This window comes from Corvus moneduloides, chromosome 2 (genome assembly GCF_009650955.1).
Source record: "Corvus moneduloides isolate bCorMon1 chromosome 2, bCorMon1.pri, whole genome shotgun sequence".
NCBI classification, from domain to species: domain Eukaryota; kingdom Metazoa; phylum Chordata; class Aves; order Passeriformes; family Corvidae; genus Corvus; species Corvus moneduloides.
Window position 1 is genome coordinate 108,318,519 of NC_045477.1, and position 22,167 is coordinate 108,340,685.

General features: G+C 38.1%; 1 protein-coding gene across 9 annotated transcripts in view; it reads right to left on the bottom strand.

Annotated features, from left to right (window-relative positions):
* The window catches only part of SH3KBP1 (SH3 domain containing kinase binding protein 1), a 213,279-nt gene that overhangs the window by 30,321 nt on the left and 160,791 nt on the right, over window positions 1-22,167 (bottom strand). For all 9 annotated transcript variants that reach the window (XR_004238460.1, XM_032100768.1, XM_032100769.1 and 6 more), the window contains 3 exons: window positions 21,924-22,018; window positions 5,315-5,416; window positions 1,309-1,360 (listed from right to left, as the gene is read on the bottom strand). Coding sequence is in view for 8 of the 9 variants with exons in the window: in XM_032100768.1 (XP_031956659.1) it covers window positions 1,309-1,360; window positions 5,315-5,416; window positions 21,924-22,018 (249 nt within the window). In the remaining variant the exon portion in view is untranslated. The remainder of the gene's footprint in view (window positions 1-1,308; window positions 1,361-5,314; window positions 5,417-21,923; window positions 22,019-22,167) is intronic.

Consider the following 22,167-nt stretch of genomic DNA (forward strand, 5'->3'; position numbering starts at 1 on the left):
GAGTCTCAAGACAGAGTGAAGAACAAACCATGGATGTCAATAAGAAACACAAATATTTATGGTCCTGATTCTGTAGTCAAAGAACTGCATGAAAAATTCAAACTAGTTAAATTATAGCATATTGATTCACAGTAAATTGCATATTGGTGTAACTTGCACTTCTACTAGGAGCTTAAGTCTGTAGGAGAGGAAAATTTACTTTTCAAAGCACTAAAACCTGAAACAAGTCACAGTAACAAGAAAACTATCTGGAGAGATTGGACATATTTGTTTTGGTTTTTAATGTGTGCCAGCAGTGGGGGAAGCGATACTGCTGCTGCAGAGTTTTACAGACTGACTGGACTTAAGGGATTAAAGAATTCCAGCCATAGTTATGTTTCCACCACAACTGCAATCCAAATGAAAACTCTGAGAACATCCCCTGCTTTGTGATTTGTATTTTTACATGAGTGGAACCAGAATTCGGTTTCCGAGTTCAGAACTATCGAGTGCGTAGATACTTCAACTGTTTCTAAGTTTCATGATAAAAATAAATCATGCAGGCACTTTTGAAAATTAGTATCAAGAGGTCATTTTAAAATTAATAGTGCAAGTAAATTCAGCTCTCAGTATCTACACACAATTCAGTCTAAGATATCACAAAATCAATTTTGCTAGCACTCATCTGTTCAGAAAACAGAATCAGCCCCTTTAATACATTTGCAACACTTATATCTTCATAACATTCAGGGTAACTCCTTTTAGCTTCATACTTAGGGCTATAAAGGTATTGAAAACCAAGAATCTATGGCCTAGAACCTGGAACAGCCAGCCAGATCCAGCTTTCATGCAGATCTGCAAGACTTAGATTGCAGCTCAGAGGAGGCCACTGTATGACACTATTTTACAGACATGATAAAAGGCTCTGTGTCGCTAGAATAAATCAGATCTGCAGTGAATGCAGTTTCCTCCTGCAGGTATTATCAGACTCCACATACTGTGTGTGTGTCTGTACTGCAGACATGCATACAATCAAAGAACCAAAGAAATTCGAAAAATTGAAGTATCACACTTGCTCTGACTTAACATGTTTGAGGGGCAATACAGGTTATTTTAAAATGGTATAGATGGTTGATTGCAATACATTTAAAGCACACCACAGTCTTTCAGGGTTACCAACTATTTGCAATTTGATTGCAATTTATTAGTTGTTGTCTAGACACCTGCATATCAATTTTGATACAGATGAATTCTATATAAATTTGAATACACCTAATTTAGATTGAGATGTGCTCACTGACGCGCTGTACAAAATCAACTGCTCTTTACCTGATCCTTGTTTGATGACAGGAGCTGATGGAGGTGGTGGTTTCTTCGGTCTCTAAAATTTAATAACAGAAGAAAACAGATTGCTTCAAAAGGCCCGTAAATCTCATTCATACAGAGGCTGGAGTTAATAATAAAGTGCTTGACATTAATAATTACAAGTCATGAGACTACAGATCTGTCACATATTTCTCCTGAAATAACTTCATTAAAATGAATTTGAAGAGAGAAAATAGCATTGACAAATAAAATATCATTTTTATACTTTTGCAATTGAAATGTCCTGCTGAGGGGTTAAAAAAGTTCATTTCACCTTAAGACTGGAGGAATACATGACCTTTGGTCTAATGAAGAAGTCTATTTCCTTAAAATTTAACCTTGTAAATATTCTTACCCATTTTGGAAAAAAAAAAAAAAGCGAACACAAAGAAACTCTCAGATACATGTGACAAAACCTGAGGTATTTTCAGACCCATAAATGAGGCAAAAATGCAGAACCCAGGAAATACAGCAAATGCTACATTTTATTCACTTACTACCATATGTTTAGCGTTCCACATGTGAAAGATCAGAATTTTAGATGTTTGGTGAAGTGAAACAAATAATTCCAACTAATCTGTCCTTTTTTTAACTTATACATTCTCTGTTATGATGGTTTTCCTAATAGATCTGTAATGGTAAGACTGAGAAATATGACCACCAATGGTTCTGGAAGTGCCAGAACAATTTTTTTTCACATGCAGGCTGGGGGAGCGATGGCTTTTCTTCTGTGCTGATGTGTGTGAATGCAGACACAGCACACGGGCAGTCACCATATGCATGTTGGAATGAGTAAAAAGCCAAATGGAGCATGATGCTAGATCAAATGACATACTTTATCTCTCACTTTAAAAAAGCCCCAACAAACTATCAAGATTATTGAAAGCAAATTCTAATCAAAAAACCACTTTTTTTTTCATATGTCCATCCTTTTTTTCTGAGAAGGACCTTCTTTCCTTTGCTACAGATAGATCACAATCACTTTCACTACATTGCTCCTACGTAGCAATGTCCATTGTCTTGTGGAACAAATGTGGAATAAAATAATTTTTCCAGATATGCACAGCTTTGCCAAACTTTAATCAGCCATTTAGGCTAATATTTTCTCTCAAACTCTTATTGATCCCTTCCCTTCCCCCAATTATTTTCTATCTGCGACAGCTTTTGAGAAAGATCAATTGCTTTGTTCACTTGCAGTAATTAGTTCAGTGTCTGTCCTAGAACTCTCAGATCTTGGTCTGAGTGTTGAAAGAGAGCAGGTTTGCTGTGAAGGCTGAATGCTTGCCACATGCCCTTCCAAAGGATCTCTCTCAAATCTAGCAAATGTTTCATTTCTGGAGAAAAAAAATACCAGTTTTTGCACAGACTGGGTAAGCCTAACATCTTGAATCTCAGAGTTGTTATCCAGAAACCTTCAAGTTTCTTCTACCACCTTACCCTGACCAGACCACCTGCTGTCATCAACCTGAGAAAGCTGTGGCCAAGAGCTCGGGAGGTCAGAACGATCTTCTCCAGACTGGCTGCCATGGGCCATTGTCCACAAACAGTGAGTCCCTTAAATTCTCAGAGACAATTCCACAAGTATTTGGGCAATGTGGTTTAAGGTTTAAATGCAGTAAAGTGAAGAAAAATTTGGAAAGGAAATGAGACAGAGACAATGTGATAGGCATTAGGAGTTCTGTTGATAATGGCTGCAGAGTGAAATAGTTGATGCTGAGGATCCAACAGCACAATATAGGCATTTGGGGTTTTATTGTGGAGTGGTGTGAGACTGATCCCATTGACTGTCCATACATCAGCAGCTGGAATCTAAGAGATGCACTGCCTTAGCACATCCTTTGGCTTAGTTCTCAGCTGTAAGGAGTCTAGGTTATGTCCCCTGAGATGTGTCTTCCAAAGCATAACAAGTGCAGATGGACAAGTGACAGATTCACTACAAAGTCATTCCTGATTAAAACTAAAGCACTTATGTAGATAGACACAAAGGAGAAAGAGTCCTACGGTTCATTTGACAAAGTGGCTTTAACTGAAAGCTGAAGATGGCAATGCATTGTTTCAAAAAGGCAGACCAAGGTCAGAAAGGGTGTAGTGTGAAAGGGCCTTAAAAGACTCCTTAGGGAAACATGGAGAAGCAAGAAGGATTTACAAGGGTCTGTGGCTGGATGAGGTAACTGAGAAGGTGATGGAGACAGACTAGAAATTAAGACAGCAGAAAGGACTGGTTGGACAAGAAGAGAACAGAACTACAGAGCAGGGACAAAGAGTAAAAGGGGAGGGGAAAAAAAGCTGTATAAAGAAATTTGGTGTAGGGATAGAAAGTAAATCCAGATGGTGATCTGGACTCATGTATTGAGCTCAGGGAAGAATCCTGTAATGGAGACCACCTGGGAGATGGAGATTGGGACTAGGCACCGAATAGAAAAGGCCTGGAACAAATAGGCATGTGTGGTAAAGAGTCAGGCTTGGAAAATTGGGGACTGAACAAGGAGAAGGGAAGAGATCCCAAGTTTTTTTTGAGCAGTCAGAAGAACTACTGCAACAAATACTTTCAGACCATGGGATGGAATCCAAGGTTTCTGGATCACATCAGAAAATACCTGAAAAAATCACTGGTAAAGTATTTATCTCCTTCCCTTTTAGCACTGATTCAAGCAAAGACAGGCGGTCTATAGTCCTACCAGTTACTTACGCAAGTGGCCAGATCTGTGGCATTTCAAAAATTAATAAAATTTTATTCTCCACAGTTAGAGCAAACCTAGCTGCAATTTCCAAGTGTCTGAATATCTAATTTGCTCAACAAGTTATACACAATTGTACTCTAAAAATCACTTTAAAGATGCATAATTTTAAAGTTCAAAAAGATGGAATAATTACACCACAAAAACTGGATACCAGTAAAGATTTTTTTCTTCTATAATAGGCTCACTGTGTCTTCAGGTTTTTGATTTCTGCCTCTTCCAGAAATCACCTTCTTTTATTTTTAGGCCTAAAGCCAGGATATCCACTCTGCTGTGGAATTGCCTTTTCATCTCCCACAGTTTTTGCTGCTCTTCTACTTTAATTTTCAATAATTATCATGTTAGCCTCTGTCAGTTGTTTAATACTTGCTTTATTAAGCCTTCCAAGTTATTTAAGTTTTGCCTTCGGCATCCAATTTTACTGCCAAAGAGTGAAGCTGGGCATCAGAAAGTTTTGGTTTTATCACAGAAGGATTACACTGTCACTGTGAAATACTCATCAAAAGTCTGATTGCAAGCTTGTAATATCCCACTGATGACTCAAAAGGTTCCTAAAAATGGAATGAACTTTTGGGGGAAGTAATCCATTCCTTTATTCCAAGAAACCACAAGATTTCTAAATATTGTCTGGCAAATAACAGTGCCATCTTTTTTAAATAAATAGGAGCTGAAAAAACTTCTGCATTGATTTTATACCTTCTTTTTCAGTAATTCTGAGAGGTAAAGAAATTTGCCTCTGAGATACCAAAAGCTTATTATTTTTCAAATTTCATAGTTAAAATCTCACCCTTTTTGCTCTGGAACAGTGCTTGACTGCTACCCATCAGCATGCAGGTGATACTCTAACTTTCTATATTCCACCACAAAAACAATGGAGAAGAGTTAAGAATTATGGATATTGTTGCATCACATGACGCAGTCCTGGGACCTCCAGTTCCTGTCTCTCTGAAACTTGTAGGACCCAGGGACAGAGGGCTTTCAGAGCAGCATAGTGGAGGTGGGGTGACTAGATGGGTAAATCAAACCTTTCAAGGAAACTCCATAATATGACTTTTCATGCCACACATCTTTTTCACGAATTCTTTCTAACCCAGGAATTTTTTTCCTTTATGGTTTCATGCTATGAGATTAGAAGTCAAACTTTGTCAAAATTACATATCTGAAAGAGGATTTCTTTCAACTCTACTTTCGTTCTGTATTTTCAAGTGAAAATGAAAGAATATATTGCTTACCTCTTTTTCAAAATCTGAAGGAAGTAGCTTGACAAAGTTATCTGGAAAGACACCTCGTCTGCCATTGAGTTCTCCTTCCCACCAACCCACATCAATGCAATCCTACAAAACAGTAAAATAAAATGAACACCACAATGTCCTTGTGCACTGAACAGATTTGTGAGCTGAAGTACTCTTTTGCATAATGTCTTGCCTGTTTGGTAGAATATGACAATTTGCTGGAGTGCCAGGTTAACAGGGTAATCTATCAGATTAAAACTTCAATAACCATCCTGCATTTCATTATCACACAGAGAAGCTAGGAAAGTACAATGAACATGCTGTAAGAGCTCAAGACCCTGTCTGTGTCTAAAACAAAACGCTAGTTCACCATTTGATCTATTAAACAAGTCAGTATTTTGAGCATGCATGACTCTATGTCTCTCTGACTTCATTCTGCAGAAAGACAATAACTTAATTAAACCTCATACATCAAGAGATGAAAAAGCTCCCTTATTTCCCATACTTTCAAAAAAAGCTTGACACATTAGAATTATTAAATTCCATCACATTCCAATTAATAAGGCATTATACACCTGATTAATATCAGGCATCACCTTCTTTTTCTGCAGCATTTCTGAGCAGCACAATGCAGAGTGTTTAGCAAAACAATGTACAGATAAATAAGTGAATAAGCAACATCAGTGAGTCTAAATGATAAAAAAATAGTACAGTTATTTTGGTTATGAATAATAATAGTAACAGAAGCCACCTTTTAGAGAAGGTTGAAATTGTTCCTTAAGTCCTCAGTGCTCCATATTCACTTTTTTTTATGTATGTGTTTGCTACATAGAACAACACTTCCTGTTGAGATTTTCCACATGCTTTTTTCCTGAAAGCTCAAGCCGAAAGAGCTCAGCTGTTTTCCAAAACACAAATACAGGAAAGTCCCCCATTGTCTGCTCAGTCTTAAAACCACTTCAGCCAATTTTTGCAGTTGGCTCAACATCAGGCTGGCCAACCTTTCCTGATTTCCATAAAATCATTTGTTTCAGCTGCTAAATGGATGACAGAACAATGCAGGTTAATTTAGTGAAGTGTAGTTAGTACCAAGTCTTAAAAATATTGTTCACAATGACAGTGCTTGTTGGTATTTTTCTGTAAGTTACAATAGACAATCACTGAATGATATTTGAGAGAAAACTGACTAGCATTAAACATGATTGCTTTTATGCTTTGAGGGTGGTTTTTAGTTACTTTTCTGTTCTAGACTCTTTATTTAGCTTATTTGGTCTCCTGAGTATGTGCTAACTAAACACACCAGCTAAAGAGCCTAGCTTTTTACATGATCTCTGTTTTGGTGTGTTTGGCTTTTTCCCTTCTCCTATCTCAGTATTTTTCTTTGATGTAATGCAGGCACTAAACAATCCTTTCATTATTTTTTTGATAATTTTTTCTCATGCCTAATCTTTGCTTTTCTGTATTCTCTCTTCTCTTTAGCAGGGTGGCTTCCACCAAGGGAGGATATTTTCTAGGCCGCAGTTATTCAGAAGGTATTTACAGGCTCTGTAAAACCTTTGTTAATGAGCAGGGCTGATTCTTGACCAGCTGATGTTTTCAAAACATCTGCTGAGTATCTCCAGGGCTGTCAAAGGCTCCATGAAGGACCAAGATAATCAGCCAGTCACACATGGCACGGGCAGGCACTGTGCAGGATTCTCCTCTCGCTGCGGAGCCAGCACCCCTCATTGCTGGTGTGAAGGCGCTCTCCCACACGGCTCTATCTACGTGCACAGCCTAATAATCCATGCACTCAACCGTTCTATCACATGGTGTGTTTTATAAAGCCCTCCACCCCTACACCGTTAATCTAAAATTGCCTAAACATTTATGACCCAATTTAGATTTTGCAAATTATTAAGAATAATTCAAGCACCCAGAGGTGAAAAGCTTATGCTTCAACTGATTGCACAGCTTGGTGCTAGCTAATAATCCTGACTGAACAGCACAAGACATCACATACATTCTTTTTAGGTCGGATATTTTTACGCTCTTAGGAAACTCAAATATTACTCCTACTTCTTCATTTTATTAACACATGTGAATTTTTTGTTTGATGCTTTTTTTAAAGCTCATTTGTTTTCATGAAGCTGTTGTTTGTGTCACACATCCATAAATCCCAAACAGCTGCAGATTTGCTTTTTTTCCCCTCTCCAGCTTGTCACTCAGGCTTATGCAGCCAATCACCACGACAGATTTTCATACAGTAAGTAAATCTCTTTAGGTAGTTTCTCTTTAGTTTTCTCATTTACTTCACTTGCAAGAGGAGGCTTATGCATCACTGAGAAAAAGATAAAGAGATTTCAGAAGTTAAAAGCTAGTGATGAGGTCTGCTGAAGAATCTCCATGGTGGTGCCCTCCTGCTACCCACAACTTCAGGCTTGCCATGCCCCCCAGCACCCTCTGGAAGCCAGCCTAAGGTGCTGGTAGCAGGTAGGTCTTCATTGTGGGACAAACCAGCACACAAGCACACCTGAGTTACAGCTGCACAAGCTGCCACAAGTACTGACAAAGGGCAGAGCTATGAAGCACAATCAAGGCAGCGTGATCAAAACTATGTGTCTGCTTGTGAACACTGAGCAAAAACCACTCCAATTCTTCCAGATTGCCATCAGCCATGCAATCTTAACCATAGTCTTTTTTAACATATCTTCATGTGTTCAAGTACAGCAAAATGGCTGTAATTTCAAAATGCAAATTTTATAGAAAAACTGTCAAGCAATCCAGTATCAACATTGACAAATCTTTATTAACGACCCAAAATTTATTAACAAACTAAATGGATCTCTGCTTTATCTCCATGCTATCTTGTCAAACTCATATAACAATGTAAACAAACAAAAAACAGATGATAAAATATCCCCAAAGTCCTTTGAAAAAAAATGTATTCCAAGTACTAAAAATGCATTTTAGTTTCCTTTATAAAGAGAAAACCGACAAAATATTTACGAAACTGAAGAGTAAGACATGGCAAAAAAGATACTCCAGGTACTGGAGTTCATCAGGTTAGGTGCTAGCTGGGTCAACATTTAGCTACGGTAAAAATCAGCTCCTACCAAAGCTTAATTCGGAGACTATACCCATGTTCTCGTTGCAGTGACACTGCAATCAAAAATTTCAGAGCGATCCATAGCTGGTTCACATTGCCAAGTCTGCTTTGATTGTTCAGGCAGAGGCAGATTAATGAAACAGGGAAATTAAAAATCTTGAGGGAGATTTTGGTATTTTCTCACTAAAATAAAAATCTTGGGTTTATCCTCATTTCCAGTGAAGTAAAATCACAAAGCAGTTTAGGATGAAAATGACCTCCAAGATCAATTCCACCTCTAAACCATGTCCCTAAGTGCCACATCTACATGTCTTCTAAATATTTCTAGGGATGGAGAGTCAATCACTTCCCTCGGCAGCCTGTTCCAGTGCTTGACAACTCCTTTGGTGAAGAAAGTTTTCCTAGTATCTAGTCTAAAACTCCTCTGGCACAACTCGAGGCCTATTGCTTGTAACTTGGGACAGCCTCACATTGATTATACCACAGCACCTGGAAATGTGGACAGTCACAGAGGAGATGTTCCTGCTATGCTGGGCAGGAACTTGCTGCCATTGCCCCCTGTCCCTTCAGTCACTGTGTCCAGCCAGGCAGAGCGAGGATAGAGAATCCTCCATGTCATGCATCCTGTCTGCCCGTTGTCTGCCCGCTGGGCCTGCTCCAGGGAAGGCAGGGTGTGATTCCAGCTGTCACATCCATTTGAAATCCATTCTAATTCCAAGCTCAGCAGTTCCCAAATAAAGGATAAAAAAACTAAATACACTGGATTTACCAGCAACATTCATTTTGTGCAAAGTATTTGGGCAAAGAATTGGACAAAACATAGTGAAGGGAAAGACTGAGGTGTTAAGGAATTTTTGAGAAGAGATGTTTCAACTTTATAAGAAATAAATATTACACAAAATATAAGGTAGTAAAATGTCAGCCTGGGCTGAAACATTTACATAAGTGAGAGGAAAGGATAAATGTGGGAGAAATGGCAACTACTAGAAAATCAGAATTTAGCTAACTATTGTCAACATGTTGCCAAGAATTTTAAGAGTATGCACAAGTGAACTAAAAAACATCAGTCCTTTTCTTGACGTGAAGAATAAGAAGAACTGTTCTTCATGGAAATAGCAGTGAGACATGCAAGCTGTGAATAAAATTGGAAGAGGGAATCATCTGGAGAAAACAGATTTTTTTTTTCAGAAGGGAATGTTGGAACAACCTCAAAAAAGAAAAAATACAAACCCAAACAAACAGTAAAACAAGAAAGGTAAAAACACAGCTCCATTCTGAAACTTACGTCTGTGGTGACTAAAAGGGTAGGACCAGAGGAGAGGGAAAGAGAGAGGTATGTGAATAGACAGACCAGCCAAAAGCCATACAGAGATACTTTAACATAGACAAAGAAAGTTTCCATACAGAGCACCAGATTTATCACACTGTTACTGAATGGAAGTGAAATACAGTGAGATACATAAGTGGTGTTGGCAGCACAAGATCATGGCTTAGTCACCTTCTAGCAGCTGCAGTGATCCTGCAGCCACTCTCACAGTGACAAAGAAAAGTCATAAAATAGTAGAGTCATGCTTTCTCCTCTTCTGGGTGAAAGAATCATGACATTGCTTGGTCTCTTATGCACACAGTATCCTACATTAAAAGGTTTCTTAGCAGCAGAACTACCGCTCTTGTATTAGAGCAAACACTGTGCTGTTCCTTCCCTTGGTGCTTTCAGTTCAACAGGAAAAAAGCAGAAGATGGTGGAGATTGAACAAAAAGCCCCAGCATAAAGCACCTTATGCTCCACAGTCTAAAACATACTCCACTCTGCACAGAAGCAGCTGTACCCAGACAGACACTACTGACTCGACACTGGCCCATGTCATCTCCTCAGCTCAGGAGTCCAGCTGCTCACCAGACAAGAACACAAACTTCCCTTCAGTCAAACACCATCGCTGGTTTTCTTTGATGGTAAAAGAGGTGACAATGGAGGTGGATAAGGCAGAGCTGTCAGTCCTCTTTGGTACCTGATACCACAGTCAAGACCATGAAATGAAAAGACTCAAGTTCATACCTGGCAGGTGACATGTGTCTCTCATGCCAAGTTGTGTCCCAGCTACAAACTTGGTGGTGACTGATTACCCCACTACACAAACATGACTGACCTCTCCCTGCTGGAAATGCTTACAGCTTCACAGCCTTTCCCTCTGCTGCAAGGAGGCAGGAGCTTCATATGCCCCAAAGACACAGGGGGGTTCATATAAAGGTCTCACTCTTAAAAAACCAGACTTGGTTATTAGAGATGGGTTTATTTCTGGCCCACACTGCTGTTTGCACTCTAGGCCTGAGCCAGATGAAGGGAACATGAGGGAAACCAACACTTTTGCTGAAAATGCAAAGCAGCACTTCTGGTTGTGAACATATTTATAATAAAAGTCTACTATTTGTATTTTTTTTTCATTATTTTGCCAGGAGCCAATAAAGCATGCAAAATTACTACAAGTTAAATGTCAGACATGCTCCTGTGTATGTTTTCTTCCAAGTACTGTGCATTATTTTACCCTTTTTTTACTATTTTTTTTCTTTAAGCCACTTACAGGTGCGTTACTGTATGCTACGAGACTGCTCTTAATCACTCAAATAAAAACCTGTAGCTACTTGGCTCTGGGTTTAATGTTCATTATAATGTGTTCAGAAGCCCACTGGACATGTATCTCGATCATCACTGCAGCCAGCTGCAAGTGCATCAAGATTGCTCTCTCCAGCATTAGCAGCCATCTGATACTGGGAATCTACCAACAGCTGAGGAATTTCTGCAGCTTTACCAAAATACAAGGAAGCCTGAGAGGAAGCAGGCATCCACTGCTGCAACCATGCTTTCCACTTCACTTTAGGGGCAAAGATGTTTTCTGCCTTTTCTTCCAAAGCAGCCAGGCCTTCAAGGCAGCATCCACTCCCCTCCTTGCTACCTTTGGAAGGACTATTTCAGGGAGTGCTGTGGCCCAAGTTCATCTCTCCACTCCCTAATCTATCTTCCAAGCTGCCTCTAGAAAAGAGGGAGGCTTTTGTCAATATAAGTAAATGAGAGATTTTTTCTATTCCCCAAGGTCACAAAATGAGTAATAAGCTATGTAATTATCTCCTCTCCTATCCATGACTTGAACTGCAGCTGTGTAAACTCTTGAAGAAATACATCTGAAAAAGGCCAGTCTTCTCATCTGTAAATAGGACTTCTGTTTTTCTGAGGGAGCTGATTGCTGCACAGTCTGGTCCTCTGAACATGATGGTACTTTGCAATACTGCTAAAATATGAAGCTGTAGTTTAGGCATCAACCCACAATTGCTCGATTTTTCAGCTTTTTGATTAAAAGTTTTTGATTCAGAAACATTTCATCATACAGATTTCATCATTACAGCTAGGATAGAAAGCAACACCAAGAACAAGAAAAAGCAAGCCTCCAGAAAAGTATATGTGAAGTGTATACTGTAGTGTCTGTACTGAAATACACCATAATGGTGCAGGGTTGGAAAAAGTAAAATTTTTCTGGAAATCTCCATCAGAAGACATAGTTCCTTACAAAATAATAATAATAAAAATCACATTATTCAGAAAGCCATGAATCCCTCTTATGCTTGCACTGGGAGCTTTCATGTGTCAGCTCTGCTGTGCTGGCAGCCTCCCATTAAATTACTGCTAACCCCTTTGTAAGCAATCTCTCCAGAAATCTTTTGACAACAGCTAGCCAACCTCGTCATTTAAAGAAAAACAAACCACCTTTAATGCAAACAAAACGTGTCTATTGGACTTTTCAAGACATACACACAGAGATACATGTAACATACAAAGGCTTCTGAATTTGAGTATTTAAGGCCTCATTGAAAGATGAATCTGGAGGACAAGCTCTCCACCATTCAGCCCACCCATGCAGGGCACCTGTGGGGCCTCCAGGCTTGACTGCAGTGCTGGGGCCAAGAGGTCCCAACTCTCACAAACACTGGAGAAGGTCACTGGACAGGCTCTGTGATTTTCAAACTGTCCTTAAAAACACATCAGATCTTCATTAATACAACCTCAGCATTTGGGGGAAACAACAGAATCATGTTAAATCTGGGTGAAAAAAGGCATTTTAATAATATTAAAATATCTTTCTTTAGAAATTCTTGCTATATTCAGTGTCATGGTGCTGAAACCAAGACAGATCACTTTCAAAATCCAATTTTATTTTAAGAGTTAGAAACGAATTGATTTTAGAGTCTTCATCAGTTCTCATTAAAGTTGGTAAAATATGTATGAATGAAGGAAAGCATCTCTCTAGAGGCTTACATTACACTCACATTGTGCTACCTAGGACTTCTCCAAATGATCAGTCCAAAATTTGTTAAATTCTGTTAAAGAAAATGGTTATGATTTAGAGCATCTGGTTAGTAATCAAGTACTCCTTGGCAGAAACATGATTTTAAAATCTGTCAATTAGACAGAATGAATCTCTCAACAACTACCTAATGAGAATTTAGATAAAAGAGACAGCCCAATGGACAATAAATTCATCTTCTGAAGCAGTCCTGGAGAAAACCCATTTTCCCTTTACATACTTCTTGCAAATACACGCAGATTATGAAATATTGAAAGAAAAGCATGAAAGGAAACCTCTCAGTCTGGCTCTGTTTGGCCCCTAACCCAGGGGGTTATCCTGCTCAAATCCTTAACCTATCCAAAAAGCCCCAAGTCCTGCATGGATCCTTCCCAGCTCCTGTCAGTTCTCATGCCCAAGACACACATCTGATGATGCCAGTTGCATCTTTTAAAGCTTAAGGAGTCAAACAGGAAGATTTTTATTTATCCATAAGCTCCAAGGCTCTATTAAGAAATTCCCATGTCAGCATTGTGTGGAAGGAAACAGGAAAGATAGTCAGAAATTAGACATTATTTCAGCTCTGGTTACACTACTCTGTCCAGGCTGCGGTTTTTACTGGAAGGCACAACAAGAAGACACCTCTCCAGGAGACAAAGTCTATGCGAAAATTTGCCCCAGTTATTGAACTCTGCAAAAAAGAAACTGGCTGGGAATAATGAATGACCTGCAATACCCAGGATGTTAGAGCAGAGGATCTAACAGAGCAGATGTATTTTTTTCTGTTAAATCTGTTTCAGGCTAGGTCTAACCTTTTGACTTTACATTCTGTGACTAAATAGTTTAATCAGTAATGAGGCTAAAAAGCTTTGATGAAATATTTGTACAAACAAGAAGAATTAAGTTGCTTATTGAACAAAACAATCTCTTCTGAGGATTCACTTCATTTGCAATGTTCAGTCAGCAGAATTATCGTGGAGAAATAAATATGTTCCACATCATAAAACTCTAACACTCCAATACTGAAATTAAAACTAAATTAGCCAATACAAACATGAAAGGTGGTGCTAGTAATAGACATAATTTATGCCTCTGATGAGCCAAGATAAAATATTTACGTAATTACATTTTCTGTATTTAGAAAGATTATAAAAACCTAGAACAAAACATTTGAAGGATTATTTAATGCTATTACTACTTAGATGGAAGACATCTTAGGACCACAGTCCTAATTACAACTACAAATTACTTGGCACTCTATGTGCATTTTTACTTCCCCTTGAAATAGTTTTCCCTACCCTGAAAAGGTTGGACTTCAGCTAACACCATCAAGCCAGCAGGTGAACCCAACATTCAGAATAAAAGAAAGGATGAAGCTAAGCAGTGAATCTAAAGCCCACACTGTGAGCAATAATCACAGTTTTTCAGACACCTCAGCATTTCAGCAATATCTTTTCTAAGTAGAAAAAAAGATTCTTTCCTTTTTTATCTCAAAATATGTCACCTTTTTAGATTAGCTTGGCTGTGTTAAACATACTTACAAACAAAACACCCTTCAAATGATGCAAACCTCGAAGCATTGCATGCATGAGGGATCCTGCCACTTTACCTACATAGCTTGGCATTGAACTTGCATCTGTCAAAATTCAAATTTGGGACTTCCCATGAACAAAAGAATCCCCTTCTTTTGAAGGCACTGTTGGTTGGTTGTTATTACCACAGTTGGTAATAACAAGAACAGGAAAAGAGAACTTCAGTGTGTACTTTAAAAAAATATTATAAATATACTGATGAGATCAGCATTTGCACGCTGGCTGTTCCTCTCTCCCTGGACTAATCACAGGCTTAACAGCTTATTTAAGTGCTCAGCTCAAACATTTGTATTTCAGTAATGTTTCTAAAGATACCAATGAAAAGTAAGCTGCACCTGGTACCTGATTAAACATTGTCAGGCTTTGTCTCTACACAGACCTAACTTAATGTTCCACTGCTAATTGCAGTAGCCAAGAAATGCTGCAAGGTATGAATAAGTGTTACAGAAATTATTTATAAACATTTAAAAGTCTCGGCCAAGGACAAGGTTCAAGCAAGAGGAACTACTCCCAGTGTGTTTTCCATAATTTACTGATTATATAAAATAATTTTAGAAAATGAACACATTTATTTATTTGATCATCAGTGTGCCCACAAGTTTTATATAACTGCTTTATATCGCTCATTTGAGGAAACACTCATGCTTCCGTGCAATGACACAAGTGTTACCCCAGGCACTTGCTGCTCACATTGGCAGTATGTCAAACTGGGCTCATTTTGCAGCACCTATCCCAGCTGCCATCATTCATGGCATCGTGGCTTGAAACCCAGAAAGAATCCAAACCTCCTAATTCCTATTAGTCAAAACCTACAGGGGAAAGTTTCAGGTCAGGATAAAGCCACCCTACTGCTATGCCAACCTCTCAGCAAGCTGCTGGGGCAGTCCCACTCCTCCATCACCCTTCCCTGCTGACACGCCCCTGTGTGTCCTGTGGTTGCCAGATGCGAGGCAGAAGGGCAGGAGAACCATCCCTTTCAGCAGCCACCGACCATCCATCATGTAAAACTGCACCCTCAGCATGCACAATACGCAAAATAATTTCTTGTATGGAATCAGCAGTATCGCTACAAGCAGCTTTACCAATCAGAGGAGGAGGCAGGATGTCCTGGGGGAAAAACTGGTGCCAAGGGAAGTAGTGAAGAGTAGGGGACAAGGAACACAGAAAGCAGATTAGGTACAGCTGCTAGGTCTGGCCAAAGATGAATAATTCATGGATATCTCAGGAGCCTTTATCATACTGTTCTTTCTGAGGGAAATATCTATTTATTTCCAGAGGCAAGAAGTAAGTGCCTTTATTGCTTACATGCTTCTCTTTAAACACAAAACATGAAAAAATCTTTCTTAAAGCTATCATAAAAGCCTTCTTAAAGCTGGGCATTATTTAATGCTTACTTATTGTATTCCTTTTAGTTTCTGTATGCAAGATTGCTGCAGAAGTTACAAATGTGCAAAATATCTTGTATTAAAACCCCAAAAAAGGGCATCTGCATGTCCAAATATTCAGTGTCAACAAAAGTCCATTCTGCTGCTCTGACAGAAAGCCACTTTTTTTATTTTACTAAACCAGATCATACTTTCCCCTGCATAACCTAAATTTTTTTGCATGGTTATATTAGTAAACTAATTTCTACAAATTAGCTTAAAGCTTGATTTTAGCTGTCAATCAATGAAAAACAAAATTACCTATCATGAAATATGACTACTTTTTTCCTTTCTTTCATAGGAAGAAAGAGACAATCCTAAACATTATTTTGAAAGAGACAGTCTTAATCTACCACATTTCTGCTTGGAAAATTTCTGTTTTCTCACCAATTAGATGTATTTTAATGACCTCAAATATTATCACTCTGTTGGTTTGTTCTTCTCCATAGAGGGGGAAAAAGTGAAGATTTCATCTTAATAAGGAAGAATTAGTGATCCTACCTATTAGCTCATATTTAAAGAAAAACTTAATTTCCATAGCCAAGGTTTGCAAAATATGTGTGTGTTGTTTGTAATTAAAGGCATACAGAAAAATTCAGTAATGAACAAAACCCCACAGAAACAATTTCTGGCAACAGAGATTTCTACGCTAATGACTCCACAGCCCAGTAAAATGTTTGACTGAGTATCAGCAAGTGTCCTTCTCTATCACACTGTCTGCTTCCTGCTCCTTCCCCTGCTCACGGCCTCAACTCACTGGCAAGATTCTCGAACATAGCACTTACTAATTTCATCCCTTTAGGAGCCTCCTGCATCCGTTAGAGCAGCTGTTTTCCTTCACAACCCTGCCCAGCTGACTTCGCCTTGGCAATCACTTCGCTAAAGAAAGTGCTCTGGACAATTACCTGCCGCACCAGGATGAGCATTTAAAGATGTTGTAAGAGAAAAAAGCAGTAGAATTGTTTTGGCAAAAGGGCTACACTCGACTAACTGCCTAGAAATACAGGCAGGGTTAAATTAACAGCCTTGTGGCTACCCCAAGGATTGGGCAGTATTAAACACTCTGCATAAGGACAGATTCCACAGGGACTAACAGAACACCACTGCAACAGTGACAAAAGGACATGATGAAAGAGACTATCAAGACTGAATCTCATTGAATTGTTTCCTTATACTCTTTGACTCACCTGTAGTTACTTGTCTATCTTATCACTTTACTGCATATGCTTCAGGGCAGGAACTCACTAAATGTACAGCATTTTGCACCACAAAACTTGCAAATCTCACAATAAATTATTAACAATAACACCAAAAGCAAATCCAAGCTTTGCAAAAAGTGATTGCCATTATGCTTATTTTTAAAACTAGGTTTGTGGCTCTTTGCTCCTCCGGCACAGAAGTAAGCTCTACAAATTGGGTTGCCATTAAATATCTGGATTCTCATTAAATATCTAGACCAGATAAACCATCATGTAGGTTTTTCACTAGTGATTATGCTATCGTGTCTTTCATGATACCAATGCACTTACTTCACTAGTACTGTTTGAATAGCGTCAGCAAAATCACCTTATTAACTCAGAATTAGCAGAATTGCCCCTGATACCGGTACTGTCCACTGCTACTCTCATAATAAGGGTTCAGGTGAGGATATCCTTCTGTTGCTTTCAGCTTTTCAAACCTGCAATAATTTTTGAAGCAGGTAGTTTTATTTATCCAGACCATTTTCATTCCTGGGAACAAAGTGATCTTTACTGCCTAGAGCTCAGGCAGATTGATGCACTGCAATGAAATCTTCCACATCCCTGCAAACGAAACTGCTTTTGAATGAGTGCACAGCTTCCAGTGTGTGCTTGATGTATTTGCTTTGAAATTATGTAGCATTTCTATTGGTTCCTCACACAGGTCGTTTTCTGTGTGCCAGTGAAGTCTTCAGAATCCTATGCATTTTGTCATAATTTATCAAAGCTATTAATAAATTTGTAGAAAAGTAGCTCTAGTAGCTATGTCTAAGAGGGCTAGAATAAAAAGTCCTGTAAAATTTTCATGATGACAGTTGAAAATGTCACATGAATCTTCTGCTGCTTAGAAGAAACTATATTTATTACAAATACAATCTCCAAAATGAATATTTGAGCATGATAAAAGACCCATTTGCCACCCTCTTTCAGCTGCAGGGTGTAGTCATTACCAGTGTTCTTGCCCATACCCAAATGCTGTCAGGAATATTTTGAAGACATTAAAAAAAGTTACCTAAAGAACATAAATGTTTGACAATACAAAAATAACCTACAGTGTCAATCTCATGGCCTCTTGCCATTCACAATTTTCATCTTATGAACATATCTAATCATCAAAATGCACAACCATCACCTTAACTGTACAAGTAAAATTACTGTATTTTGCTTTTTATTCTCTTTCTTTCACAGATGTATTTTTCTTAGACTCCTTTTCTGCAAAGCAAAGGCACCAGGTCTATTAGTTTATTGCTTGAAGTTCCTACTTTCTGTTACAATTCTGAGCAATATTTTTGGGTCTTTTAAAATATTCTGCATGAAGGTATTAAAGGACTACCATTTGCCCACTTTTATTCCCACTTATTAATAAATAAAAGCTTTTCCAGGTATTTACAAGGGTATTTGCCTCACTGGGGAAAAGAAGGAAAGAAAAACCTTTTCCAGAATTTTTGGAATAGATGTATGTGAAGTTTCTGCTTTTCTTCAGTCTTTTAGGTACATTTTAACCTATGAGGAAACAACTAAGATATGTTTGGACTCTATCTCATAGTGTATATTTTCCAAATAATTGGCAATTATTTTTGGTTATCAGTTTTGCATAATGCCATCCTTCACCCTATATCTCCCCAAATACATGCCATTCTGGCCTGTAAATGATCAGCCTCTACTGACTCTCTGCAGTGCTTAAATGAACCTTTCCAGCACATTCTCCATGTGATTAGGGAGGTCATTTGTGATTCAGCAAATCTGTTCAAAGTATTCTTTGGCTATTTCAAAGAAACCTCAGATATTCAAATTATCTTATCACAGAGACCTATAGGGAAGTTCTGACCAGTTTGTGATTCAAAATCTCAACATCCATCAAAACAGAGTAGAGCTTAAACAGATTTGCAAAAGCCATGACAGAAAAAAACATTGGTTGGCTCTTTATATTTGGTAGGTATTTTATGACCTTGATTTTATGATGTTGACAAAGGGACTTTTATAAGTAATTCAACTGAATAAAAGAGAGAAATCTGCTATACTCTTATCCCTTTTATCTGTGGGGCACTGTTAAAATGGTGATTTTGAATTCTGCATTTACTGATTCTACACCTTTCCACAAAATTAGGTCTTAGCATTTTAAGATGAATATCAGACCAACAGTTTCCTCCCACACCCACTGTCACACATGTGTGCACCTGTACACAGCCTCTGGTAGTAGCTTCCCATGTAGCTCATTTGAGCCATCCCCTTTTTGTCTTAGCACCTATCAAGTGCTATCTCAGCTTTGCACTTTTAGATTATTATAATGCATTTTACATTATTTTCATGAGATTTCTCTCCCATTCTTCTGTCACTCACTCATTACTTCAGCCACTCCCACACATTCTCACCAATGCTGCTGTTTTCAATTAAATGCAAATTTAGCATGAGTTAAAATTATGAGCCTTCAACACTCCTATGGATCTAACTGTGGGAAAACAGATTAGTCTAGTGACAGACTTTCTATGCTGGGAATCTGTATCACTTTTTGGTTTTAGTGATTTCAACAAAATACATTATTTTACAGTAATGCATCTGTGGTTGATACCCATCTGTTTTCCTTAAAAGTACCAATCTTCTCTCTTTGGGGCTAGATAATTGGGAAGAATAAATGCTGTCTAATGCTTTCCAGCAAAGAAAGCAAAACCTGCAAAACAATTTATTATAAATAAATTAAAAGAAACTCTGTAATCTGATAGCAAAGCAAAGCTATGATAATAGCTTCTGAAGCATTCCATATGTTTGTATTTGATGCCTCTTAGCATGGCTCACTAGCTGGTCATGTAAGTGTGGTGATTTGAACTCCAGGTAACTCTCTAGCAGAAGCCATTAGTGGGCAGAAAGGTGAGGCTGACTTTGTTATTGTTGACTAAAAGAAAAACGACAACAGACATCTGTTTCAGAAGATCTGGACTAAAATAAAGTTACTGTATTATGTGGTAGAGCATAAAGGAGACCCCACTGTTTTCAGAACTCTACAGCAAAGACCCTGATGCCACATAGCCTGAATTTTATTTTTAAACTATGTGTTAAAAACAGATGAAGAAACCCCACAAGTCTGACTGCAACGAGGTCTGCAAAGCACAAAAGGATCTGCAAAGTGACTGCTTGTTAAGCACTGTTTCTTCAGTGGCTCAGATCAGTTCAGACACCGAATAAAAAGGCATCCATAGAGAAACATCAGGCTTTTGTGCATTGAGATCCCCCGCTCTCTAGAGGCGTGGGTTTATGTAAGTGTTCATAGATGTGACATGACACAGAAAAAGAGAAGAAAATTAAATAAAATGTCTGCAATGGCTTGTTATCACCAGGCTGGAGAGTAGAAGGACAGGGCTAGCAATAGCATATTTACTGTTCCAAACCATTCTCTCTGTGTGGTTTGGAGAACTGATCAATATGGTCAAATCATCAGCTAGTTATTCTAAAAGACAAGTATCTTTCCACTGTGGGGGCAGAGGCAGAGGAAAGAAGAAAATGGGAAAAAGCAAGCAAATGAAACCTCACATTGAAACCTCAGTAATGTAATTGTCTTTTTATCTATGCTTGCTGATGAACACAGCTCCACCCAGAGACCAGCCATCTCAGGGAATTAAATCAGCCTGGTCAATAAAGCATAAAGTAGACAGGAGCAACATCTTAAAAGCCATTTTCATGATCAGAAACACTGTTAAATACTCACATGAGAACATTCTAAATCAGGCAAAGCTAAACAGCTCTACAAACAAGCTAAACAAAAGTCAGTGAGGGCAAGTCACTAAAGGATATTTAATGTACACAATTAATTTTTACATTTGCAGTTTCTCTTCCTACCAAATGTCTGATTACTTTTCTTTGCTTACATGCATATTGTTCAAGACAAAGATTATGTCCTCTAGGATTGAAAATAGCTTCGTTTGTGGCAAACACTGCCTCAGACGTACTTCCCAAGATTTTGGGTTTTTTTCACCCAGTGCCAAATTGTTCAGTCAAGTAACAATTTCTTATGAAACTTATCAATTATAGAAATCATTATTTTCTTTCATATAAGCACAAACAAAAGCAGAAGTATCGTGTACATTGTTATGATTCATCTTCCTCATGGAAAATCCACAGCCTTTTCTAGTTTATAGATTTTTTTCCCACAAATATTTATGTCCAGCAATCAAAAACTTTTGAACAAACTGTAAAATCTTCAAACAGGAGCAGGAAATTAAGTGCACCTAAATTATAATCTGTTCTTTGTAACATGGTGCACAGCTCTTCTAAAAGAAAACCAGCTGTTTACTCAGCATCTCACCCTATGGCTTTTGAAGATTTAGTATAAATCCTGGCACTGGTTTTTCATTTCTAATCTTGAATAATTTAACGTAATTTTAAAGAAAAAACACAGATCTAAAATTATTTATTTTCTGTTCTATCATCTTTTTCTACTTTACCGGAGTGTTAAGGGTGGCTACATTTTAAATGTTTAGTTCAGTAAGTTAATTTAGGCACATTATCTCAATCTAACCCAAAAATCTAATTCACAATTCCTGCAACAAAAATAACTCAGACACCTAAGAGAGATATTCAAAGCTCCTGCTTTCTTGAATCTTCCAGTTTATTCTCTAAGCCATTATGTTTGTTACAGGGATTAATTTACAATTTATGTCGAGCTGCCAGCAGATTCAAATTAAAATTAATTGTATAACTTTGTAGACTCAAGAGTACACATTGGCTGTTCTTTGCTTAACATTCACTATCAGGGTAAGGCTCTAAAGCACAAGAGGAAGGGAGATATAGAGCTCTGAAGTCTGTGTAATGCTTCACTGTCACACTAGTATAGGTTTAGCAACAACACTGTCAAAGGCACAAATACTAATTTTATGCTAATTAAATGATGTCAATTTAAAAAATTGTACCACTGCTTATAGGAGAAAAATATTGCTTTTACCTTACTGATAAGTGTGACAACATCACCTTCCCGGATTGTGAGTTCATCATCGTTCTGTGCTTCATATGGAAATATCACTTTGCAATACTCCTTGTCTGAAAGGAAGAACATTCACTGTGATAAATTATCACTTTATAACAACTGCTTATTCAAGGGTGAATAATCTTCATAAAATATTCCATTAGTGTCTCTTTGTGCTGCCTTATTTCCTTGCCATCTTTCTCTTTGTATTTTAGACCTTCAT